The 27,813-nt window shown below is 40.4% G+C and overlaps 1 protein-coding gene across 2 annotated transcripts in view; it reads right to left on the reverse strand.

The window, feature by feature from the left end:
* Positions 1 to 27,813, reverse strand: part of JMJD1C (jumonji domain containing 1C) — a 156,871-nt gene that overhangs the window by 64,140 nt on the left and 64,918 nt on the right. The window contains exon 1 of one of the 2 annotated variants that reach the window (XM_057368404.1): positions 1,991 to 2,158. The exons of the other annotated variant lie outside the window; for it this stretch is intronic. Coding sequence (XP_057224387.1) covers positions 1,991 to 2,044 — 54 coding nt within the window. The 5' untranslated portion in view covers positions 2,045 to 2,158. Of the gene's footprint in view, positions 1 to 1,990; positions 2,159 to 27,813 lie in introns of those variants that run through there. 2 annotated transcript variants of the gene reach the window in all.

Raw genomic sequence — 27,813 nt, forward strand, 5'->3', positions numbered from 1 at the left:
AGCGGGAACGCTTCACCGGCACCGGGCAGCGACAGCACACACCGAGCAGCCCTGCTGCTCTGACCCCCTTTCGCTTCTTGCAGGCAGAGAGCCCCTTGAACTGCAAACCCTGCTCCTTCCTTAGAGAAACCCACCGTGCGCAGTGCTGCTGGCCAGGAAAGAGCGCATGAAAATATTGCAAATGAGTAAATATTTAAACTTTAAAACAAATGAAGGTTAGTTAAATCGGACTGCATCATTTAAATTAGCATTTTTCTACTTATCTCCTTCCTGTCTGTGCTGCCCCACATTTGCTTAGCAAGCAGAACTGTTTCATAGTGATAGTCCTGCAGATATTTCCTGCAGAAATAATGCAGTGTAAGGGCAGAGTTACGGTCGGCCTCATGTTAGTGGAGAAATTAACTTTCTCATTATGCATTTGTGCAACCCATCGAGTTCAGACCCTGTACTTAAGTGCAGAAGCCAAAGTCCAAAGGAGGAATTAATGTGTGTGAAACTGTYGTTACTACTGGAACTGCAACATGTGAAATGCAGAAACTGGCATTCAGGTGCCAGTTCATTTGGCATTTAACTCTCCTTTTTTGGTTATTAAGGTGGGCAAATCAGGCATGCAAAACCTTCATCAGGGTATCTGTAGCGATTTTTCAAAACTGAGAAGCTGAGGATGAGAGTGTACATGAAGGAACACATGCAACAGCACAATTAATRCACTCACATATAAGTACTAACTGATTTGATAGTAAGTTTCAAATTAATCCAATTTAAAATATGGTTTCTATATTTGCAATGTTTTCAATCAACTTTTAAAACCAATTTTGTCCTTCTCTGGGCAAACATCATGGGGTTTAATGCTCTRTGCATCAACATGACTATGCAATTTTCCCCATTACTTCATCCCCATCTACTTCATCATACCARTACTGTAAATGCAACTCTGGAAATAAGCTCTATGAGTGAACTGGTGCTATTTCTGTGACTGACTCAGTGTCCCTGCTGCCACAGGAGACCAGTAATTGTGGTAAAAGAAAAAACAGATGCATGGCCTTAAAAAAAGAATCATCATTGTAGGCAACAGCATTGTATGAGTTTTCTTATTTGTTGGACAGGGCTCTAACTCAAAGTTTATGTTCAAATACAAAATATTGAGCTGTTTCTCAGGCATCACTTTGTGGATGGCTCATCTTAAGCCAAACATTAGTGTAACAGACTTGTCTTTTCCCAAGTCCCTTTCCCTCATTAGTTGAGCAAAAATGCTGGGACTCTTGCCACTCACTCAAATCCAGTAACATCAATGTCACCTTATGCCTCCCTGCTCTCTCTCTCACTTCTGGGTGCAGGTCTTTCTAACAAAGCTTGTACAACACATTTTTCTACACATCCCCATAGTTCAGAGCACCACCCTATATTCATTCTCCATTGCATCCTGGCCTGAATAAATGCACATATTCAGACAATGGAAAATGCTGTCACRAACACCCCCAGCGCACAACATTCACTCTTTACACTCCTTCCCCCGGCAGCCCCATCGCATCACCCTGCACTTGCAGAAACAGCATCTCCCAATCCTGGTATCACTCATTTACCAATTTCAGGAACAATTTACTGGCAAYACTTGCAAAGCTGATTCACTGGCATCTTTCCATTTTCTCCTTAAAACTCTGCTTGCTGTATTTACTTCTGCAACCTTGACAATGGCTTGGCCACTGCTTCATGGAAACCTCATCTTCCCTCATCAGCAATGCCTTCAATTTCCCATCTGCCTATCTCTATGTGTCATCTGCCCTTGACTCACTCTCAGATTTTAACTCGGTGCAGAAAGGAATCCTTTTCATTCTGTGCTTGTTGCAGAACTCACTGGACAAGGAAATCCCGGACTTTCATGYGAGATTTCAAGTGTCGTGGTAATATGCCACAACATTCATTAACCTTGGGACCAGATTCTGTCTTCTACAAAGCAAGCAAAACAGCTTCAAGTTCATAATGTTCTTACCCACACTCCGTCTGCAATATTCATCAAACCCTTTTTAACTTGGGTGCCATCCATGTTTTGCAGTATTCATGCTTTTTCAGCCTTCTTGCTTCCATCATAGTGATGCCGAACTCCATCCAACTCATTTCTTGGCTTTACTTTCTTCTTCCTCTAACCCTGTCAGCAACATTCACAGTGTTCTTGCATCCTTTTACCCGATAACTTACTGGATGTAACATTCATTTACCCAGCCTCCGTCCAGCCTCACCTCCAGAAAAACAAGCTGATTGAGAACATCAGCTTCGGGCTTCTTACATYCCCTCAATTGCTGCTCTTCTGATTCAGCATCCGGCACTGTCATGTCTCTCTCATACTTCCCACTAACTGAAGTCCATTACAGAACAGGACTCCACCTTTCAGCCTCCTACTACTTCCTGTCCCTCTCAGACTAACATTCCCAACTGCCTCTCAGAAGCTCATCTTGCTTCCTGAGAGTCACCCAAATCTTGCTGTCATAAAATCCCTCTCTGTTTTTAGTCCCCAGAACTTAAATACCTGCCTCACCTTTTTCCATCTCACCCCCTAGGTATTTGTGAACTTGGATTTCCAGAGCATTGTTTTTTCTCCAATTCTGCTGTTTTTTCAGTTCCTCTGCCTTGCCACTCCCTGTCCTTTGTCTAGAGCATCTTATTCACTGGCTTAGTCATCTTCCTGTCTTTTACATGGACTGTATTTTATTTTGCATTTTTTAATTTGCTCTTCACCAAAACAACTCGGGAGCATCCTCACCACAGCAAGCTCAATTTCCTACTGAAGCTGAGGCTGCTGGATTGCTCAGGCTGCTGGCAGGCCCTTTGGTCCAGGGACGCCTCCTGGAAACAAGCCACTGGCTCAGTTGGAGGCGAATCAGGGTGTGGTTCTGAGGGAGCCTCACTAAAGGCATCACTTCCTCTCTTATGGCAGTGCTGAGCATGCACCCGTGCTGGTRTTTTCCATTCCCACAGCCCCACCACTCTCGTAACATCAAATGCTCCCTGTATGCCTGACGCCACACCCAGGGCATGCAACGTATTCTTGACATCATGCTATAAAATGAGTAGTAGGCTGGGACAACTCAGTTAAGTCTCTACAGGGAGTAGAACTGGCTCTTGAAACAGCTGGATACATTAAAGAGGAGCTCCTGTTTGGAGCTATCTGGAATAACAAAAGTCTCAAAAACATAGAGAAGGTGAAGTAGAAAAATCCTTAAAATACATCAAGAACAGATAGTAGTATTTTAAAAGAACACTATCATAGAAGCTGAAAGAGGGAAATACGTGCTTCATGTTATCATGTGAACAAAGTTGTACATAAATTTGGATTCAATTTCTGAGAAGCCAAAGACTCCTCAGGGCCATTCCTCCAGGTTTACATTTACTCCCTTTAACTGACAGCAGTGCATTTCACTGTTTGTCAGACACAATAGGAGCTGCAGAATAAGCACATTCAATCTGCAACATATTCTGAATTGGCAGGGAAGAGAGTGGTCCAAGCGTGTTGGTGAATAGTTAAAAGGCTTCAACTTCTACTCCTTCCTACTCCTTTTCTACTTCCACAATCTCCAGAAAAGCAGGAACCCCATTTGCCAGCTTTTCAGGCTTTCCATCTGGCTATCTATGGATTCCCGTAATAGGGAAAGGCCATTCATRGTGGGAAAGGATTACTCATTTTGGACTCAGTGCCWCTGTGCTTTTAGTCCCAGCTTATTGGGAGTAAGGTCACATTGGAAAATTGGTCTGTGTTTTGCAATACACCCTTTTTATATTCTAAAAATGCACACTTTACCCATAAGGGTATCTTAAAAGTAGTATTTTCATATTTCCAAACACTGAGACTTAAGTATTAAGCAGCACTGGTGTGTTGTGTTTTAATTACCTTTATAGAAAGTTTCATCTTACTGAGAAAACATGCTAATATATACTCCTCAAATAAAACCATCAGACTGTTCACCTCACATGTGTGTGTCATGTGGGCAGGAAGAGAAACAATCAAGTGTCAGACTACACAGAAATTTATTCTTACCTTCTTGAGCAGTATTTTCTCCTGCTACGATTATTTTATAATCATACTGTAACTCTATCAAATCTCCTACACACATACAGTTGTAGTACACTGGTTTGATTCCTGAATCTACAGTATTAAAGGCTTGGGAGACCTTCTCAAATAAAAAACCCTTACAGGCATAAGCCACTAAGAAGGTGAGGTTAAAAGTTTACATTTGATAATAAAAAGTCTGATGGAACAGACGGGTTTTAGTCAATATATCCCAGCATCAGGATAATGCTGAAATAATGTTGAAACACCATCCGTCTATCTAGTAAACAAATTAGAAAATAACCTAGATATCATAATGGATTCCCCCCCTCCAATGCTATTTTTAGATTCTCACATCTGCCCTACATGCTTGTCCAGTAGCAACCTTGRTGGACAAACACTTTTTTTTCCTTTCAGGAAAACACAGGACAGATGGTGTTCAAAGTATTTCTCTCCGAGATAACAAGTTTTCCGCTTTTTATAAATTCACTCATCTTCAAACTGTGACAGCTGTGAGTTTAAAGATAAAATCAAAATGATCCAGATCTTGTTCATCTCCTTTCTCTAGGGTCTCTGAAAGGTCACACAAACATGTCTCACTCAGAAGTTTCCCACTAAATGTGAAATGCTTTTCCAAGTTCAAAATTACTGGTATTTCAGGAGGAAGCAATGTATTCTTCTGCTTTTTTTCCAAGTTATGTCTCAGGTCTCTATTGTGAATTTGGGATYGCCTAGATCCATTTGTATAGTATATCAGACAGATTTATCTCCGAGATCTATTTCTAGCAGTGATTACATTCCCTCATTCCTCCCATACTAACATACATGGCAGTGTTGATARTCTCCATTTTCTAGTTCCATGTAGTCTCTCATGTTGTTCTATGCTCTGCTTATCCTCATCCTCCTCCCCTGTATCCTGTTTGGCTTCAATTTCTCTCTCTCCAGCATGGCTGAGCAGAATGATGTCTGTTCATGTAAAAGGGTTCTCAGGGGCAGCTCTGGGGCACACAAACATGCCTCTGTTCTCACACATCCCAGAGTCACACCTGCCATCAGCTCGACACCACACAGCAGGTTCACAGTCCTGCTCTGACCGGCCAGAAGGCTCAAACCTTCTCCTTGCCAGTGCTTCCGCTGGATAAGCTCTTGTCTACATTTGCCATCTGCTCCTAAATCCACCACTTTCTTTTTTATGCACTGACGTTTTGTTCCATTTTTATTACTTTGTTTCTCAAGGACATTCAATTTTAGTCGCATAAAAAATCCTCATCCTCTGTGTTAAGGGCTTCTCCTGTTCGGCATAGTCTACAGATTTAATCAAATTTAATCAATTAGTTCAAACATTTTAGTAAAAACACAGAGCAAGTCACCCCCAAAATATGCTAACTATTGGCAGACAGAACTATTTTACTACTATAGCGCTGCACCTATTTCAACACCACATAGCCAACGTYTTAAAACTCATTCCTACCTAATTTACTGTTCACTTTATTAATCCCAGGCTTCCTCTGATTGCTCATTGCTTGACATGCTGTGCAATGCATTACAAAGTCTAGATGAATGATATTAATTACATTTTCTTGCCTCACAACAAAGCCAATCAAAGTTTTTATTCAAGTGGGTTCACAATATAGCATTTCAAGGGGCTGATGGCAAGAGTAGACCAGGATTAAGGGCAGAGGGAGGAAACACACAGTAGCTATAAACAGTCTATTTGTAAAGGCTTTAGAGACTACAAGACTATGAGTAAAAGGCAGCATTAAATCAAAAATAATACATAACGTCAAAGCACATTTCCTCACCAAACAGAAAAGCAGGCTTGAGAGGCAGATCTGTATCCTCACACTCTGCCTCCTACGATACTCATGTGTGCAAGCTAAAGACATTAGACCCAAATTAAACTAATGTGAATGCATATCAAGAAAAAAAAAGAATAAACAAAAAAAAACAAAACAAAAAAAAAAAAAAAAAAACAAAAAAACCAAAAAAAAAAAAACAAAAAAAAAAAAAAAAAAAAAAAAAAACAAAAAAAAACAAAACAAAAAAAAAAACCCCAAAACCCCAAAAGAAACAACACAAAAAAAACCAAAAAACCAAAAAAAAACAACCCCAACCAAACAATCAGAAATCACCACTAATTATCTGTCAAATTATATATGTAGAATGCAGGTCCCAAAGTCACCTACACTGGGTCTGGTCTTACTATTTTTATTAGTGACCCAGATCATAGAACAGAGACTACATTTATTAAATTGACAACAAACCAGCTTGATGGGACTGCAAATTATATTAGAGGACAAAAAGGCAAACTGGACAAGTGGTCTGAGAAAAAGGAAGACATGCAAAACCCTGCACATAGGCAGAAGACAACAGCAAAAATGGCTATGGAGGAATTTGACRGGAAAAGAGAGGTTAGGCTCAATCTGTGGACTGAGTTAACAGTATCATGCTGTAAAAATATCAACAMAATACTGGGATATATGAATGTTTGTTCAACCTGTGCTCAGCATTCATAAAGCCTCAGTTATAGTACTATAAAGTGAGCAGAGTTCTGGATATTGCTCTTCAAGATATGTATGTCCAATAAAAGAGCTTAGTTTTGGAAAATACCATAGATGAACACAGACTGAAGAGACTGGGAGGGGAAAACATCTGGGTGTGTCTCCAGCTATGAAAACAGGATGCTGCAAGGAATAATTTCTTAATCTCTACAGCAGACATAACAAATTTTAACTGCCTTAATTTAGATTAGATGATCTCAAGGTCTTTTTAGGCCTTACCATTCTAGAGAATCTGCACAGTCACTTACCTCTCCCAAATCAAACAGCATTTAGAAGCACATGCCCAAATTAGCAATATATTTAAGTCTGCTTTTATTATGCCACATATCTCTCTGCCCAACATCACCTACTCCTCATCACCATGGCTTCTTTGAACAGCAACAAAACATTGATCCTGGGGGCTGCAATGCAAAAAGAGTCTCAAGACTCTCAAGACCCCACTCCTGGCAGCAGTATTGCAACACTCTTGAGAGCAGGGAGATGCCACTGTCCCTGCCTGCACCAATCCCAGCCTGCACATTCCTGCCCACAGAGCTGAACAGGAAGATTTACCTGCAGACCTTGGCAAAGGTCCTGACCTGAAGGCCATAGAATGGCCTTCCTTGGCTARAAGATTAATTCTTCTACAAGACAGGTATACTTTGCTCTCTGAAGTAGGTATACTGTAGTTTACTCCATTTTCTTTTATCTCCCAAATTCTGGACTGCCCCTCGCCCACACCCAACAATGTCTTCCAAAGTTTTATATATTGTAAGACAGACTGACAGGTTTTTAATTGCTTGCTTAATTCTTCTTTTCCCCCTCTTCTTGTTGGCACTGCTTTCTCCAATGATTGGTATCACCCTGAAGGAAAAATTAGCTAAAATAGTTGCAATCAGCACTAATACTTTCCTAATTGTGAGATGGAAATTTCTCTTGGTTTCTGAGTATTTTACGATCCTTAAGTTCCCTCTGGTTTTAGTAATTTCCATTCTCTTGTTCTCATACATCTACTATTTTCCTCTATTTATCATTATCCTTACTGAAAATTAAGCCAAAAAAATTAATGTTTTAGTGCTGTGTTATTGTTATTCTCTATCTTTCTCAACATACAAAAATAAGGTTTGGTTTGCTTTCACATCATTTGCAAGATCAAGTTTAACTTTCAGAAACAAACCTGAATTAAATTGTCCTGTCCTCCTACCCCCTCCATTGCTTGCAAGATTCCTGCATTACTCTCACGATATATTCTCAAGCTAATTCTTCATCTATTTCTGTCTGCAGACCTGGATAACCCTTTAGTGAGGATTTTGTTTCCAGGCAAGCTTTACATATCTGTAACTTCCAGAAATTTAGTCCTGAGGCTCCTTACACCTATGATCAGTTTTGCTTTCTAAAATTTGCCCCTAAGATTCAAAACCTAAATCTCCAAACCAACTCCTCTAYATTTTTTTCACATATTTCAAACGGAATCAACCCCTGATTACTAAGGGTGCAATTTTCCGTTCCACTTCATCTAATTAASTGGAAGCTGCCACAGACTGGGCATGCCTGAGTGCCTGAGCAGCCCCAAGCAGTGGCTGTGTTTCCCTGGCAGTCTGATCCATCCCAGCTCACCCCTTCAGACTGACTCATCCCCACTGGAGTCACCTTGCTGATGGAACTCAGCCTTGGCTGCGTGACTGCTCCCATCAGCTAGGCAGGGGCACACAGATGCCAGCTCTTTCAGCACATGATAAAACATAAAGTGAAACTGAATCCTCAATCCRAAAGTATTTTCTACAGTATTCTTATTGCTTTTCAAAGTAAAGGCTAAAGGAACGCTGTCTTCCTGTTGGTTCAGTAACTAGTTTGAGGAAGAAACTTGCCAGCAATCAAATCCAGGAGTACCTTGGCCCTATCACTTCTTCTCTTATCTCTACCTGGGAAAGTAAACCACCTGATAACAAGGCAGTATTTATCTAACAACACTACAAAGATCCCTGCCCCTGTTCGAGTTTAACCCTGGGGCTAACACAGATTCTTTGCTCCTTCTGTCATCTTTTTCCAAAGTGATTTTCAGCCAAACTGATTTCAGTCTGACCTTTTTACACCAAAGCATTTTTTCTAGTCCACTGTATAATTACTACTGCACAACTTTTGCTTTTGTGCAGTTACTTCTGAACAGCACAAAGCTTTTTAAACACCTCTAGTCCAGTTAGTAACAGCATTCTGCCACCCTTCTGATACTCGAATGTTTTATATCCTGACCTCTATGGGAAGCTCAGATTTCTCCATTTTGTTGTCCAGGCTCTGAACATTTCAGTTATTTCTTAGTAATCACATACCATTATGTAGTGGGAACCTTTCCCTTGCTGCAATGCTTATCATTTTCCTGTATCTTGGCAGTTCTTTTCCTCCTAGCTGGTACTAGTCTTCTACCTACTGGCACTTTTCCATCACCAAGAAAGAAACCAACGTTTACCCAAAAGCACTGTCCTAAACCTGAGGTCTGAATGGAGGTTGCATTGTTGGTCGAAGCGTTTTTCCTTCCCCTGAAGTTGCCAGCCTTTGCACAGCCACCTTCTCCAAAGGCAGTTTTTCTGGGTACTTGGGGTTAGAGCCTCTCGGTAAGAGTTATGTGCTCAGTGCTGTCTCCACCAGGTACCATAGTTGCACTCAAGATTATCAGAGCATCTGCTCTGCCTTCTCCAGGMCGGTATGCACATCTGCAATCCACCACAGGAGAACATTTACTGTCATTTATCCKATCCTGAAGGCTAATCATGATGGAGTCTTTCCTTCCCACTCCCACTCAAATCCCTTCAGGATCTTTCTCAGCTTTCTCATTCCTCCTTATCTTCTCATTCAGCAACATCAAAAGTCCCACCAAAAAATCTGCAATTTCTCAGTCTCCCATTAATTCTTGGATCTGGTTTAAGTTCAAGCCCCATTGCCAGTTGCATCTTCAGCCTCCCTGCTTTTCTGGCTTTTTTTCCTCTTCACTTTTGAACTGTATTAGTAATTTCATGCATACTATATTTAGTCACCTTTATTAAATCTGCCATTTTTCAGGTTTCCTCCACTGTTCCCTTGGTTATTAACTCTCCTTTGTTTCAAGTCCTTGCCTTTAAAAAGGACACGTTCTAAACTCCCTTGGATATACTCAGCAGTTACACAGCAACTACTTATCAGCAGAGTGACTTTTGAAACCTTTTGTCTGAAGGAATTTCAGCCCTTCATTTAGATCAGCTGTGGGTAGCAGCAGGAGCCAGTCTCACAGTCAAATTCAAATGCTGTCCATAAATTACATTCAAATCAAACACTTGTCACCGGTCCTCAAGAAACAAGATTTGCTTCCCAACCCCTCGGGAAAGAGTGCTGTGCTGGCTTTGCTGACCTCTGCTATAAGCTCAGTGCTTTCTAACAAACTGGATGTGTCAAAGATGTCTGCTTTGGTTATTCCCATGGAAATCTGTCCAAATTTGGCACAGTTAGAGGCCTAAAAAAAAAAAAAAAACAGTTCACAGATCTTTGACTGAGAAATGCTTGCAAGCAAGGTGCAGTTTCCYTTCCTGACAATCACTGTTCCTGACTGTTGAGGGCTGTGGCCTCAAAGATTGTGACAAAAGGTGCTCCCCCTTGCTGGCACCCACCACTGAAGAAAAAAAAGGAGGCAAAAGCAGAGGAGAAGGCAGGGAAAGAACCACCAGGAGGGTGAGAAAGAATGAACACACAAAACAGCTGGCAATAGATTAACAAAAACAGAAAGCTCTGTGTACCACCACCACACATCCCCCTTGGGAACTGGAAATACACCTAGAAACCCCAGGCAACATTCCTCTGTTCTTTAACAAAGACACCTTACTGCTTCTTTTGTACCTGGGCCACAAAACCAACCAGCCCACTGATGTGGGGAAAAACGCTTTGCTCTGTAAAATGCTTGAGTACTGACAGGGATAAAGCTTTTCTCTACCCGATTCCCTTTTCTCCATCATTGAATACAGGTCTCCTTGAGGGACCCCCATCCCCAAACCCCCAAGCTGGAAGGAGCAGCACTTCATTTCTACATGTACCACCTGCTCTCAGCAATGTCAAAGCAGAAATCATCCAGGCACTCTCCTCATACACTGGTTCTGCTAAACASCTCCTCCTCTTTCCTGGCCTGTGTCACTTCTGAGCACTTTTGCCACTTGCAAGACACTACGTATGTGAGGATGCAAACATTGTCCTTTTTTTTTTGCCTTTCAACTTAGTAATTTTTTTCATAATTCTCCTAATTATCTTCACATTTTTGTAACAGTGTTTCCATTTACTATTTAAATTAAATTGCTCTTTTTTTGGCCCAACAAGCCAGGCATAACAGATACAAAACTACCAGTAAATCAGAAAATAGCTTCAAATCTAGAAGTATTCAAAAACTCGGGGTTTTTTTTACTATTTAAGATATCCTCAAATTGTGCTTAAAGACATAAACAATGGATGGAAGTTCAAAATCCAAACCTCCTTTTGGTCTTTATAGTCTCATACCCATAAAATGTTTTTAAGAACTTTACTCTCTTTCTCATCCCCAAAGTATCAGGAACAAGCTTTACAAAAACTAGGTACTGAGGGAACAGAAGAGTAACTATCACTGAGAGGTTTTTATTTTTCTTTGAAAGACAGCTATTTCAGACCAAGACTCCCAAATAGACAATAGGGCAAGCACTAAATCTCTAGACATTTCCCCCTGCCCCCACCAGCTCCAAGTTTCCTAGTGCTCTAACACTGCACATTGAATTACTTCAGGAGAATTTATAAAATAAATGACCCATTTTTGGTCAAAAATCCCAGCTATGAATCACATAGCCATTTGGCCTATAAAAAGCAAAAATCATAACCYTTTCTGTGCCCTGCCACACCCCCCACGCACCTGTTCCAGTACAGAAAAAAAAAAAAAGAAGTGTGAAAGTGTGATGTTTTCCAACAAATATAAAAGCTAAGAACTTTTTGAGAAAGAAGCACAGTTACTTTTAGAACTACCTTCCCCTATGACAAAATCATTCTGGTATAAAAATGCTTCATTTCTCTCCCTCAGCCATTATTCAGCCTCTGAAACTCTCTAGGTTCTCTGTGACTGAGTTATACTTGACTTTCTCCATAAGATTGCTAGTCCTGAAAAGAACAGGGATAAGGAAAAACACATCCAACAAATCTGAGTTTATTTCAGCAGAAGTAAAGGTACTTTGCCCTAAGTGGCTCTAATAGTAGTGTTAGTAATAGCAGAAACCCCTCTCCTGGCAACTCCTTGTCTGCCTTCCTAAACAATGACCTAAGTWACATTATCAATGGACTTCAGCAATAAATACCTCATCATTGTAATRAAAGAGAACTGGACCCCTGGTTGTCACAGCACAATCCAAATTAGGTTTCTATATTTAGAAGCACCACCTTTCTTTTGAGGATAGTAATGTGCTTCAGTTGAAGGGCAAAAAAACTCAAAGGAAGTTGGTGCAGAAGCTCCTGAATACGAGTATGAGTGGCAAAAGAGTGCAATCAAAGAAATTTATATGTAATGATGATAAGTATTGAATGTAATTATAACATCAACGTTAAAACTAATTTGTAGAAGATGGGAGGCTTATGAAATTGGAAAGTGAAGTTTAACTAGCTGAATTCTAGATCTTTAAAGAAATTAAAGGGACAAAGCTATTCATTCTATTATCAGCTTTTTATTTATGACCTTTCCAAGCAAAATTAATTAAAACACTATAATGACACCAGATACTTTTTACAGTAGTAGTGTTGTAGTTATTAAGGTCTAAGGATGAAAACTGACACTTCTATTTCAGAACAGAAGAACTTGCATTATTAAAGACTAACAATTCAATTCCTTCTGTATCTCTCAATCCAACAAAATACGTTAGTTCTTCCACAAGCCTTACCCCACCTACTATTCCAGAAAAATATCGAGGATTTTTCCTCCATTGCATTTTTCCTTCCCTGAACTCTGTTGTACTTCAGTTACTCCTTTACTTTTGGCTACTGACACAGACTTCAGTAWGCTGATAGTCTGTGGGTGAAACATGGTATTTTAAAGTACACTTCAGGAGTGAAAATTACTCCTACTTAATTTTTGCCTTTCATTCTGTCTCATTTTCTTTGTCACTGAAATGTTCCCAGTCTGAACTTATTAAAAATAGTCAAGGTGACCCTCATGTATGTGATATTTAAAACATCCAGAAACTCCAGATGTTCCATTTCAAATACAACCAATTTCTTTGCATTTCAATTTTAACTAGTCACCAGCTCCTCTAGGACAAATAAGCAGAAAAAAATGCTGCAGTGCTCAAAAACCTGCACTGTAGAAAGTGTGATGGACTTCATTCTAGAAACTACTATGATTTRTACGTATGCAGTGGGAGGAGAAAAACAGGATTAATGTAAAACWCATTGAATTAGCCACAAGACCGGAGCATATGGAACATAATAATTAGGCCGGAAAAATGTAATTGCCAATGGTATACAACAGACCYGTAATCTTAATATTCAGGCATACAGCCATGAAGAGGAACTGACCTGTTACCTGTGTCCTTACACATTTAGCAGAACCTTGGCAGCTTACTGAAGTACTTGTCTGCCTTCCTGCCAGCTCCAATTTCAGCACACATTCCTTCAGACATGATCATTTTTGAGTAAAAGGAAAAACCATCCTGTTTGTTTTCTGGTCTTGCAGCCCTACTTCTCAGATATAAAAACTTACGATTTGTTTTCAGAAGTGTTTTCTCTGCGATGCACAGACACATCCCATTGACTCTAGGCTGGAACAGTTTTTACAATATAAAATGTATACTTTACTGGAGTTGACATTCTGCTGCACAGTCTTGTTTTTCCAATCAGAGAACACCTAATATCCTTACATTTTAAGGATCAAAGTAGCTTGGAGCTTGATGAGAAACATATATGAGTGTGTGTGTATATATATGTAGATATATATATAGAGATATATATATATAGAGATATATATATAGATACCATTTTTTTTCTTTTTTTTTCCCCCTCATGCAGACTTTGCTGGGTAGGTATTGTGCCACAGCAGGAACACCATAACCTGACTTGTGGCAGGAAGCAGAGGGCAGAGGCACAGCCACTGTTGCACAGGTCTCTTTGCAGCAGTGTGGTGGAAAGSAGAATCCAGTCAGGCCACAGGAACTGTGGAGTGTCAGCACTGCTTTCACACTGCTCTTTAGTGGAGAATGGCTTCCTGAATGCTCACAGGCTGCCTCCACTGCAGCTGTCAAAATGCAATCAATTAACTTTTTTTTTTGTTCCTCAGCAACATTTTTGAAATCAAACTGTCACCGAAGAGGAGAATGCTATATACAAAAGGTTGATGCTTATGAATGCTTCCTAAGGGATGCAGCTCAAATAAATATATTTTAATATATTTAGTTTATCACTAGGAATTAAAAAGCATGGACAATAATTGAATTTCAGCTTGCTCATAGGTAAGTCCAATATAGAGATTATTAGGAACAGTCAAACCAGGTTTTGCATTATGTGCCAGAGCCCTTTAAGAATTTCCTCTTGAGCTTCCTTCCACGCCTCCTGGAGTGGGAGTATTTCTGAACATTAATAAGGTCTGGATACCTTCAGGCTTTATCTATTAGCAAAGAGCTGTGCTAACATATCAAACAATTTCAGTCTGTTTCATGACAACTTTAGTGTCTCCAGTGTTTACTAAATGGCCTGTTGGTTTTTGTGCCTGTTGCCCAAGCAGGCAGTGGAGGAGAGGAACGCCCATGTTTGCAAAGGAAAGCTCCGTTTCAAGGYCCCCTTCCTCTGCTTCAGAGCAGTTTCCATTACTCCTCCCTCGGAACCAGGAAGGTGAACCTYTCTCTCCTACTCCCATGTCAGCACCAAAACCACGCTCTGCTGAGAAAGGGACTGCTTGATCAAACAACCTCTCCCTGAAGGTTTCCATCAGACTTCTCTCTGGTTTAGGATCAGTTTGTTTTGTCAAAAAGTGCATTTCTGTGTCTACCTCAACCATTTAACAATGATTGATGGTCTAATCCGTCTATTCTGCTTTACTAATTTAAATGAACTTCTCAACTGGAAATTAAAGCTACTTCCACCTCTACCATGTTATTACAGCTGACTGTAATTATTGCATTAGAACAATGAGTATTATTTTCCACAGCACAAAGTATTGAATTTTAGAGGGCATCAGCCATCAGCTCTGAAGTCTGAACAGTCTTCAGTGGAGGGCAGCATTTAATCCAGAGAAAACAGATTTTTATACCAAGTTTTGCAAAAGGATTTCCCATGGGCAGTCTGTTTTGACAACAGTTACCATACTGGCACATGTGAAATGACTATAGATTTTCCCACACTAAAAGTGGAGCCTGGATTACCATCAATTTCAGAAGCATTCATGTTTGTTAACTAAATCCTCATATTCTCGTATTTACAAAGAAAAGGGGCTAAATGGGACCAATCAAAACTTACTAGATTAATATTTATGGKGTTTTTAAATTAAATTATTCCATAATACATTTTCTTCTAGGTAACACCAAGTTACAGTAAATACTAACTTTTCAATGCTTAAAGAAAATACTATGCAGAAGAGCCATGCATTTAAAAAAAAAAAGTTTTCAATTTTAATAGAAGGCCTATTGTATTACAGTGTCAATTTAGGTAGCTAAAATTCATGAATGTGACCGAGTGGCTTTTTTTCCCCCTGTAATACAGAACGAAAAAAAAGATAGGTTACACTTAAGAATATTAAGAATGATTAGGTGCTTCTCAAAAAATTATCTGCTGCTATACTAAAAGCAGGACTAACACAGGTCTAGAAAGAAGCAATCAGATTTTTTTTTCACATACCCTACGAAACAAACTTTACCGTGTAAATATATTTGTATGAGAATAAATTGGAAAGAAACTAACTTCTCTCTCAGCCTTCCYTTAACTGTAGTTTATTTACTTTCTTACTCAGAAGTGATTTAAACCAATGGTGATGCATTGGCAAGAGTCTGCCAGTAAAATTCATCTCTTKGCATCAGTTTCTCCTGGTGCAAAGGTAGCAGCAGCAGCTGGCTCATGTAGCCAACATATTTCCCATCCCCTAAAGCCAGGCTGGAGGAGCTGCAGTCAGGTCTGTGTGACCTTGCTAGTTTGGTGTCACAGCATAACCAGGAGCGAACCCCACACTTGACCCTGAGAACACAAACCGTGCACCCACAAAATACCCACACCAAGCTCTGAGGAGCTCCTGTCTGGAAGATGAGAACAGCAGCCCACAGAAAATGCCCAGAGTGTGCAGGGAGGACATGGCTGTGCTGCTGCACATCACCTGCTCCAGTGGGCACAGCCTGTGGCACAGCTGGCCCCTGATGCTGTTGTTTATCCCTGCAGGGTCACAGGCTGCTCCAGGTTCCTAAAAATGTCTTAGCAAGTGCTTCTCTCCTGCAGAAGCAGAGATGGGATCACGGGGCACTTCTGTTAAACAAAACAGTAGCCCTCCTCTGTTTGCAGGTAGCAAAGATTCASAGCCTCTTTTTACCAGSACACTTTGGATGTGAGGAAATCTCMACCTTATKACAAGGCCAGGAAGTCTTGGGCTAGACTGGTAAGTGACTGCACCCTTCTTTTTCCTACAAGAAGTTTTCTGTTGGGCTGGTGCTGGCAGGGCTCCCTGAGCAGTCATGTGTTTTGGCATCTACTCTTTTAAGGCAGTATRTGGTTCCTCTTATAGCTTCTCAGAAGCAGCACGCAGGTGTCCCTGTATTTGTTGCATTCACACCATATTTTAGGACTTCATTTCCAAACATGAGGTTTGGGATTTTTTTTCTAGAATTATTGAAGGAAAAAAAATCTGTCTTCCTCAAAGCCGCAGTGGAAGGTAGCAGGCCAAAGTGCTACCTGCATCAGCCCTTCACATTTCTCTACATTCAGAGTAACCCCTTCCATTCCCACAAAGATAATCACCCCAGCTGAGAAACCTCAAACATGAGAACTGCTCCTACTGACAAAAGCAACCCGGCTGGGGCTGCCAAAAAGCAGCATTTAATCACAGGTCTCAACACGCAGAGCTGCTATCACAGCATCCACACTAGTATTGGAAATCACAAAACAAACCAGGTGGATGTTTACTTATTGTCCATGTGAAATTCTAAGTGTCTGGTATAGTTGATGCAGCCTGCAGGTCCTCACRGAATTGTACAGCCCAGCTTCTGGCACGGGAGACAGCCTGAGGCTCACTTCAGGAGCTCAGATAAACATCTCTGCCTTTGTACCTCCTACCCACCTGGGACTGAAAGGGAAGGCTGACAGCAAGAGTGTATGGAGAGATCATAGGTGCCATTCATTAAAAACAGCTTACAAAAGATATTTTGGCAGTATCATATACTCTTAATTTTGTATTTTTTCCAAAARTAAAAATTGCTTTCTAGTATTAATTCCCTCAGCACTGAGATTTCCAACCTTCTTTATGGGAAGGGTTTATTGTAGCTACTGTGGTGATGAGGTTAGCTGGTACCTCCTTCATCTGGGAGCTCCACTAATACTTTTGCTTTTTCTGATAGTCACAAACAGATGATTGCACACGTCTATTCACTGATGGCAGGATCTTATCATCAAGTATTTCCATTTTTTTAATTCAAGGAGCCCTGAGTAGCACTGGATAATTGTATATTCCAACCACCGACTCTTTGGTAGAAGTGCCCAAAGTAATAGTTTTATTGTTTGGGTTTGTTGAGTGAGGATTCTTTTGCATAGAATAATTCAGGCCAGAAAAGTTACCTCACATTCCCAAAGCCCAAAATAAACCATATCCAAACATAAGGATTACACGGATTTCCTTTGAAAACCATGAAAATCACAAGCTGAAAACTATCAATTATGTAGTTTTGTTGTATGGTTTTGTTATTTTTTCCTGGTAAAGTGTACTTCTCACTGGTCACAAGATTTGGATGAAACTTTCATTTACCAGAAAGGCACTCTCAGATACACGCCACGCTTTGAAGTCTTAGGTATGAAATACTTTAGGCTGACAAATACCCATGGCCATGCASGGCAGCTAATGCTGTGGAATTAAAGCTGGGATGGTCCTTCGGGGGCTGGGAAGAGCAATGGGAGTTCCCAACCCAGGCAGTTGCTGAAGAAATGCTAATTGACTTCTCATGCTAGCAAGGGGAAGGAGGGAAAAGTGGGAAGGCAGAGAAATTTTACTTTAGAGCTTCACTACTTTGAGCTGTTAGCATCATCCATCCTGCCTTCATTGAGGATGAAATCACTGCAGAGAGTTGTTCACTTTAATGCAGGAGCACAAGAGGACATAAAGAGAAACTTCCAAGAGGGCAGAAAGAGACTTGGAGAAGGCATATCAAAATGGAACAGCATAATTCCTCCTCTGACCACACACACAGCTCACTAAACCACATCAAAGGATGTTAAAAGGAAAAATAAATCAGAAAGCTAAAAGGGGGGGGAAAAAAAGTATTTCCCAAAGAAGCTACATGACAAAATCTTGTCCAAGGGGTGTGTCACAGCAGACAAAACTGCTAACTACTGTTATTGTCATCTCTTCTCTCAGAAGACTAGGAGCAGTGGGTCACACCAGGTCACTACCTGGTTTCAGCAGCTCCCATACACACTCTCCCCCTCTGTGAAACCAGAAAGGGGCACACAAAACGATCCAGCAGCTCMTGACAAAGACAGTTTATGGACCAACTTCCTGAGCTGGAGTCCGCATCCCATTTCATCATCCTCTCCCTGAGTCAGCACAGGCACTTGCYGTATCCATGAACATTTTTTACCACGGTAGCACAGCATTCAGCAGCAAGGGCACCATGGCAATCACTTTATCATTCCCTTTGTTGTTAAAGTACTTCCTTTTGYTTGCTGTGARCCTGCTGYTCCCCTGTATCTACAGGCATCCATTGGTACTTCAAGGCAGTCATTTCAGATGTGCTCCCTCACCAACATTCCTGGCCATACAAAAGGCTGACCCCACCACCAGCCAGACAACACAAGCCTGTTTAAGAGTCCTGACAAGAATATTTTCTTCTGATCCTCTTTAGTTTTACAGTTCTACTGTAGAAGCATTGAGATAACCTGCAGCTGCTATGCCAGGTAGACATGCATTGTTGGTTTCTGCTGCTTTGTCCTTACATTTAGTCTTTTCCCACTGTTTGCTGTTATTCAGCAGATCACTGGAACTAAAATCAAGATGGAAAAGGCAAGCCATAGCTAAGGTCAACTGAGGCCATGTGACCATTACCTGCTCTTTAGAATGATGCTAAAATGCTTGGTAAACTTCAACTGAGAATTTAGACAACTATTTAACAGAATTAGTCCTATTCTCTTTTTTTTTTAATGCCACCAATGCATTTCTGAATGAAAGAAGCTGACACATAGATGGAGAGTTCAACAGAGCAATTTCTTAATTTCATGTATTTCCAAGATCATAAAAAATGGAAATTAGAAATAATGCTATTTTAGATCAACAGCTGATCTACCTGAATACTGCATTAGTGCTTGACACTGTCCAYACCTGTATCAAATAAACATCTGCCTCGGGAGATGGGTACAGACCAAAGTAAAAAAACATTTGAAGTTTACAGCAGTACTCCAAAGACCTGAAATGAGCTTGCATTTGTAAAAATCCATATTTGAGAAAGAAGGCTGCAGTAATGGTTTTGATTTCTTTCTTACTGTCRTAAGCGAGAAATAGGGCTGAGATGAACACTTCAGATGAATTTATTTGATACATCTCAGAAATACTCAAATAATTTTGCCATACAGAAACTTTATTTAAATTTGCTGTAAAATGTTCAYAGTCTYACAGACAAAATAAYAGGRAAAAAAMCCCCAACTTTAGCAAGACAAGGCTTATAGGTAGAGTATCAAAAGGTGAMAATATAAAAATATAGTAGACCAAATGTGATGACTTAGAACAAGGAAATCTGCAAGAATACAGAACCTTTAAACCATCAGAAATCCATACCGCTCACAAGACAGAGTCATATTTTTCCCACTTCCATGACTTTATTTCACAAAGTCTTTGTGGGCTGATAAATCTCACCTTGGTGTCCTGCACAAACACCAGAACAACATTTTGTATCATTGCCTTGGGTGAACTCTGCTTGAAAAGATTTCCTGAGGCTATTCAAAAGGATGTTTGCCAACAAAGCAGCTTGTAAAAATGCAGGCTGAGCAGAAGACAGATACACTGACATTATTTTCAAGATGGTACAAAAGACCTCTATACATTTCAGCCAAGGAAGAGAAAGTTTTTCTTTGTATTTCCTGAACATTTAAAGACAGCCATTTATAAGGTTCTAGCTGTAGGAGTACATTTTTAATGGCAGTCACATCCCATTGAGTGCCTATCAACAAATCCCTTTTGGAACTGAAAGGGGATCGTACATACGTAGWTGATTCACCAACAATGGCTTTTAGTATAAATAAAAATACTTTCTTTTCAGAGCTTAAAAATGTTCTTGAATTCTGCTATACTGGCATAAAGAAAATTCAATTAATCTGATTTCAATTTCATCTGAAATACAGCRTTATTGATATGAAGTTTTACAAAGGAGGGAAATAAGGTATAGCCATCTTCATATTTAATGCCTTTTAACCAGAAAACTATTTTGGGCATTGGAAAGTAGAGCAGAAATTATATTTGAGGAGTACTAGGAATAAGCCTTATATAACTCTTGACCTAAAGTAAACATTTAAAAAGTGATGCTTATATTAAAAAGATAACTGATCACYTCTATTTTTATAGCACCAGTGATGGAGCAGAAGAATTCCATTCCTGAATAACATTTAATATATCATGCATTAGGATACTATTTGCTCAGCTGCTTTTTTTTTTCTTAGTGTAAAATATAGTCAACATCCATCCTGAATATTTTAATGTATTTAAAGTACTTTCATGCAGAACAACTATGAGGCATTCTAAATTCTGTGATGTGCGAAATACTTTGACTAACTATGTCTCAGCTACAGCTATTAAACTGTAACTCATATAATGCTCTCTGACATATTCCACCCTGGTATTTTGTAGAAATCTACAGAAATTATCTTTTTCATTTGTCTTTTACCCAGCCTAGCTATTAAGTAAACTTTTCAGGTTTTAGGAATAAGAATGTTCTGGACAATTCCCAGAAGTACATGCAGGGTAATGGGCAGAAGGAAGAATATATYATGTGCATCATTTAAAATTTTAAAAATACTCAAGAGTTTAAAAGTGATGGAAAATGTACAATGAATCAGTAGGCCTCAGGTAGGACATCTTACACTGTTGACAGAAAAACTGGTGGATCATTTATCAGTTGGATTTTGAGATGACTGAGAAAGAATATTAGGCACAAATACTGTCATCCTTTCATTACATACTCAGCTTTAATTATAATTCTACTCAGCAAAAATGAAACAATTCTAAAGGCTCAGGAACAAAGGATTGAAAGCTTGCACAGACAATTTATACCACCAGCTTCATCCACACATAGGAGAAAAGTGGTTTTCAGTTTTTCAGTGGATGACTTTGCAATCTCAGCAATGGCTTTAAAAGTACAAGTCATTTGGTGTGTGATCTCCTGAACTCAAAATGGAAACTGGTATTACAGAAACTCCATCATGTGGGAGCACAGTGATCCTACAGAGCTCACAACATTAATTTGAACTTTCATATTTCGTTTACTAGCCAAATTAAGTGAATGGAAGAACAGCAGGCATGGGGGCCCCTGTCTGGAACTACATGTATTCGCCTACTCTAAAACACTCTCTCTTCTAAAACAAAATGACAGCCCGAGATGAGGATCTTCTTCAGCTTCCACAACTGAGTACCAAGTGTTGTTCTGCTCAGAGCTCTGTTCCTCCTGTGACGGAGGCACCAGAAATCCCTGGCAGGCTGCCACACAACACAAACCCACAAGACCTTGCTTAAAGCCAGCCTACATCGTCAGATGTCTTTTGAGCTAAGGAGCCTGAAAACCTGTGCTGCAAGGCAACCACAGAAGCTGGAACAGTTTTTAAGAGAAGGCTGTTCAGACCAGTCCCTAGAAGGAGATAAAAGACTATGTAAATGAGTGTCATAATTATCTGGTAGACAAGCTTCGGTACTCAGGATTCACAGGTTTTATTTTTAGTTCTCAAAGGAAGTATGCTTTTTATGGTCAATCCCAGTTGGCCTCTTTCTGCTTTCACCGCTCTCACCACTTTAGCAAGAGAAATTACAGTACTTCTCGTTCAGCTGCTCATAGGTTTTCCTGTAATGGTTATGTGAAATGGGGATGAACTGATACTYGCATTGTTTTTCATAGATTTGTACAGGAGATATGGCTGCAACCAGAATTAATTTCATCATTAACTTCATGCTTATGTTTTCTACAAAATTCTGGCCTTATGTTTAACARACTATCTGCTCAGCTCAAGCAGTAAGTTCATACAATGTTAGGGATCTATCATCCAGATTTGTTTTTATATAAAGGAAATGCAACTTCTRCAGAAATGAAATGGCTAGATCTGATCACATTAAGGAAATCTGTCCACCTGCTGACCCTCAACACCTAGAAATATAACACAGAATTTTTTCCTGTCTGTATAACCAGAAACCATTTTTTTTTCCCGAGTAGTCACACTTTCTCTTTTAATTTGAAATCATTTTCTCCCAATCCCACTGCGGTTTGCGCTAGAGCGGCGTGTCACCCTGCAGCTAGTGATGAGTGAAGAAAGCACCGCCGTGACTCACTGTCCCCTCAAATAACCTCCAGACTGTTCCGACCAGAGCTGCAGCAGAATGCGCTGGCTGCTGACTCAAACAGATGCAATACGGCCTCATTCCCTCACCAAGCACGGTGCCTTCCCTGTGCCATTAAATATGATTCACATACAGCACAGTGCCAAAATCAAAAGAACAGATCAACATTAGCAGACAGTAAATTCTAAGTCTGCTCTTCTTTGAATATTACATGCAAATAACCCGGTGTAATTCCGCGTATAGCGACTTGCCCTTCAACCTCAGTAAGGATGTTACAAATTTACCACCTTTARTACAAACACGCAGTGGGTTTGACCATATAAGCACCCAAAAGAAACATCAGAGATGCCTGACACCAAAGTAAGGTAAATAAATGCCAGTGTTTTGCATCAACTGGTTGTTAATTAGCAGACTGTGGTGAAAGCACTGACATCAAACGTCATTACAACCACGTCCAAAAAACACCTTCAGATTGCAGAGAATCTAACATTCATCTCTACCCCTCAGAAAARGAGCCAGTGCCTTTGGAAGAAAGGAGGACATGTGACAGAAGAGCTTTTGAGCAATGCTGTCAGACAGCATGGCATGAAKCAGTTCCTGTCTTGACAAAAAAGTCACAGACAGAGACAGACTTGGCTAATAATCCCATCCTTTTCAACCAGACAGGATGTGGTTCTACAATAAAAGAGACACTATTGACTCCATTAACCTACAGTGCTGGAAACAAGTCATGAAAAATGTATTAATTTCCACTGCTCATTACCATCCCCAAAATAGCTGCTACAGGCTTACCTATCACTTGCAGAATTTTTCAAGAAAATACTGTAATCCACAGAGAGCAGCATTTCYTAACTCAATATTTTTTTCTTAAAGAAATAACAAATCTGTGAGTTAAACCAAGTGTTTTCATCTGCTGATATTTCTGTATATGATGAATTAGTCCCTTCCTAYGGTATAATGCAAACTCTCAAACCAGAACAATTGATATTGCTGCCTAGACTTAAAAGGTTTCGTTTGCAAGGAGTTTAACTTTCAGTTTTCAGTGAGGTAATTGGGGGAAGGGGGGGACTGGGGGAGGTGTTCTAGTAAAGCAACAAATAACTGGGCCAGGAAATACAGTTTGAGATTGCTGTTAATATGGAAATCAGCGAGTAATTGTGTGTACATTTTATGTAGGTACAACAATTTTCTCCAGTGATACTTGAGATCTGTGCCATAACCCATGAATATAAATTTAGAATKACTTTTTTTTTCACAAGAAATCAGTCATCATTAAAGGATCATGCCAACCATTTCACCAATACATATAGGTCTTTYGCACTCCAGATCTTGGTAAACAGGAATACCCATTTATTTACATATCTGCCTGTATACCTCTATTTTTTGGATCCTTTTCCCCAACCTGGGCTCCATAAATTCAAGATGTGTTAAGTCATTGTGTGGTTTTGGCATTTAGCTCACAGAACCTTTTCATGCCTCTTTCTGTTTTTACAATTAATGACAACTTTGCAAATTAAGACAGCCTGCATACTGTAATAAATATCAATTTACAATGTTTTTGCCAATAAAATCACAAACTGTCAATATTTCACCTTTACAATGTATTTGTGAGACTTGCTTGTACTCATCCAGTAATTTATTCCCCTCCCATSTAAATAATGGTCCTTTCTCTCTGAAACTGAAGGTAAGATGCTCAAACATTGTGTTCAGCATCACATGATGGGCTTGGTGGCAGTACTGAGAAGTTCCCAGAACGCTCCTCTCAGAGCTGTTATTGATCCTGTTGGGGATGTTGGGGATTGCACCAGCCCCAATGGGATTTTGTGAGGAGTCAGCTCCCATCCTGGCACACCGGAGAGCATCAGAGCACAGGCACCCGTGACTCACAGCGAGTGAGAGGCTCTGCCAGCTTCTCCAGCTGCACAGACACGGGGAGATAGACACGAGAGTTGTTCAACCAGCCACAAGCCGCTTCTTCACACAGGGCCCTCCAGCAGCCTCCGACACAGCCAGACAAAGCAGTGAAGGCACATCAGCAGACGTGGGAAAAGCCTGTGTTTTAGCCATGGAGACTGCACCCTCGTCAGGTGACTGAACACGAGCTGTCTCATGCAAATGTGCCCTTCAGCACTCCAGAGAAGCRTTTCTGGAGGCAGCTGCATCCTGTGTGTCCTGTGAACTGCTGGGACTGGCCATGTACAGACAATACTGGAACATGGCATTCAAGCTCGAAAAGGGAGCTGTGGAGAGGAACAGAGCAAATCAAACATCCTGTCCGCTGAGGAAAACAAAGACTACATAAAGGAGRCTCTCATTAATAATCCTGTACTCCACAGAAAATGCAAAGCTCCTATTCCACTGTCCTTGCASTGACTCACATGGAAAGCACAGCTACAAGAGGGATACACACCCTATGCAGGAGGCAGGTACCAGCAGCATGAAAACACAGCTGAGCAGCACAAGAGGGCATCGAGGATCCAGGACAATGAACAAACACCAAATGGCTCTCAGGCATTGTAAGGAGTAAGAGAAAAGGAACAAATGGCACACTGACAGGTGTTGTGTCTGCATTTGTGTATATCTACTTTTTTTTTGTCTAGACTATTATGGTTTCAAATTTCTTCATAAAATTAAGTTACTGAAGCTGAATTGTCAGCAAACTGCAGAACCACAGATTCCACAAATGGAGCATTTTTAGAAGGGAAGTTTGAAACTAGTGRGAAATCTTTAAGCAGAAGAAYTGTAAGAATTTTTTTGAAGACAAAGGTCTAGCAGGGTAGCGGCACAGGACAATGTGCCTGTAACTGAGCCTTGGACCTGACCTCAAAGAGCATGTTCTGTATACTGCCCTGGCAAACCACACTATGGGYACAGGATTCCAAAGTGTGGTCCAGAGGATCTTTTATCTGTTATGGCCACAGGAARAAACTCATCACACATCTGTGCATTWCTTCAGAAATCTGGTTAGCMTCTTSCAAAAYCACTTCAGAAGWGGTTGTGTGGCTGGGAATGAAAAGCTTTCTGTGTTGCATAGAGAATTACCTCCAATCTGGCTGAGATGACATCCCTACAATCATCAGTCTTGTTAAACAGATCTTTGCACAAGACCTGGCAAARTGAGGRAGAAAACAGAGGATGGAGAATGGAGTTGATCCTGTGTCTGAAGTGAGGAATTYGTAGGCATCAGAGAAAAGGGATCAGTGATTCCTCAAACCTGAATTACATTGTGACACGTTTGTGAAATGGTAACATTGCTCTGCTTGTGACCATCACCCACTTGTTCAGTCTGTGTTATGCAGAAGTGGTGTGGGAGGTTTCCTGCTTGCAGTTAGTTTTTCTTCCCAGAGCTCTGATAAAAGCTGTACAAGTACGTCATTGGTAATGTGGAGCTCTGCACAAACAAACAGACGTACTCCTTTCAGGATCCACTCCTCTATTCCATACACCAYCTGCAACCAAGGCAAGGGATTCTCTCCATTCTTCCTTCCAAGAATGGCAAAAATGACGGCATGAAAACATCACTAAAGGGAAGCAAAAGGAAAAACCTACTGGACTTCTTCCTGTTTTGTTCTGATCTGCAGTCTTCTGTGGCAGCAGTCGTTCTCCTTTCAAAGGTAAAATGGAGACAACCGCTACCGCAGGTATTCTGCGAGTCTATTTATCTCAGCAAGTAGGCTCTATGTGTTCTGCTGAAAGAGCAGAATCATTTGAACCACCTTCAGAGAGAAGAACAGGGAGAACAAAGACTCCCCCTTTTGACACCACTGAGCTCCTGCAACAGTTCTCTGAATTTGGAAGATGATGACATTATACTCTGGAACTTTCCGGAAAAAGCTATATTTTAGTTTGTATCTCATTCTGGCTATTGTGGGAAAAGAGCAAACCAGCAGCGGCTGGAGACTGAGTCTTTTGTGTTAACAGGTTCGATCCAGATAAAAGCTGATGCTTAAACAGAAGAAAAAATAACCTGAAGAAGTGRTAAATAGCACAAGTACAGAGCATTCTTTCCCCAGTTCCCCTCACACCCATGGCTTTTTGTTCTTTGATGATGAACTCCTAAACCCCTTTTTGCCCTGCCAGCAGCCTCCAGCCCAGGGCAAGCCCTTCASACAGCTCTAGAAGCACCAACACTGCTTGCAATGTTACCAAATAGCAGCAGAGAAGTAAACCGGGCTCCAGTCATAGCTTGGAAGCAAAGACGAGCAGATTAATAGACAGCTCCACTGCTTTCACACCTATCCTGTTACTGAGGGTATCTCCTTCCAAACACTGAGATAAACCTCCTATCTCAAAACATGCAGCATGGAGGCAAAGGAAGTAGTGAATTCTCTCTCAGYTTAGCAGCAATCCCAGCAGACAAATAAGGAATTCCAGGACAASATAGAGCCAAATTTTTGCATGACTGCTAAAATCTAATCAAAATTGGAAAGCAGACAAATTGAGAGGAAAGGAAGTCTTTACTATTTCTATTCCTCAGAGTCATAAGAAATCACAGCTGAACTCACCTCTTCTCACAAAACTGCTCAAGAGAATGACTTCTCAAAATTAAAATTGCAGCCTTCATGGTTGAAAGCTAAGCCTAGAACTATGAACAGGCTGCAAACCATTGCTTGCATGAATCTGGAAAAGTTAATCAGATCTCCAAACTGCCTTGTTACTCTGAAAGCAGAGCACTACTGAGCCCATCTCCCTGTGGTAGAACTCTGGCCTCTGTCTCCACATACAGCACGAAGATGAAATGTTTGTTAATGAATTTCATCACTYGGTCTCAGACAGGAACTACATTATTTCCCCCACTCCACAACTACTCCTACTTGCAAACTCATTCCCTCAGAGGGTGACTAATGGGCAGGACAGTTCAATGAGCAGTAAAATGTAAAGAACAAAGAGAGCACAGGTTTTGTCTGCAAGGCAGAAGAGACACAAGTATGGTCTGGTGAACTCATCAAAGTCAGTGAGGATGGGGGAGGGTGTCAGGGACTCAGTGAAGGTGGATCCARGCTACAGTCTGACACAGGACACCCAAAACCCTGCATCAACAAAACCCAGACAACTCTGTGCACAACACATTACTTCAAGAGCATGATAAAACCAATGGCCAAGAATTACAACAGTTGAAAATATACAGGATTGCAAATCACTTTACATAAGGATTATTTTTAAACTTCYTATTTTCATTASTCTAATGGGAAGGCTGTTTGAACAMAACACTGCTTTTAAAAAAAACGCCGGTCTTAGTAGCCTTACTTATTACTGTTAATTTGTGGATAGTTCATATGCACCTTCTCATGCCTTATTTTCTCATGGAAAATAAGGGCTCAATTTCTGATAAATAACAATTAGTTGGTTTAGATGCATATAGGGTTATCAATATTCTTTGGCTYCTCACAATTTTGGATCATGGTGAAAACAGAATTTCAAGAGAGAAGTATCTGCTTTGGCCTACTGAGTTAGTTTCCATAAGAAATTTGATATAAACAGTTACTGGTTTCTCCATTGAC

The sequence above is a fragment of the Malurus melanocephalus genome, unplaced genomic scaffold (assembly GCF_030028575.1).
Source record: "Malurus melanocephalus ecotype Western Australia unplaced genomic scaffold, MMel_1.1 scaffold_91, whole genome shotgun sequence".
NCBI classification, from domain to species: domain Eukaryota; kingdom Metazoa; phylum Chordata; class Aves; order Passeriformes; family Maluridae; genus Malurus; species Malurus melanocephalus.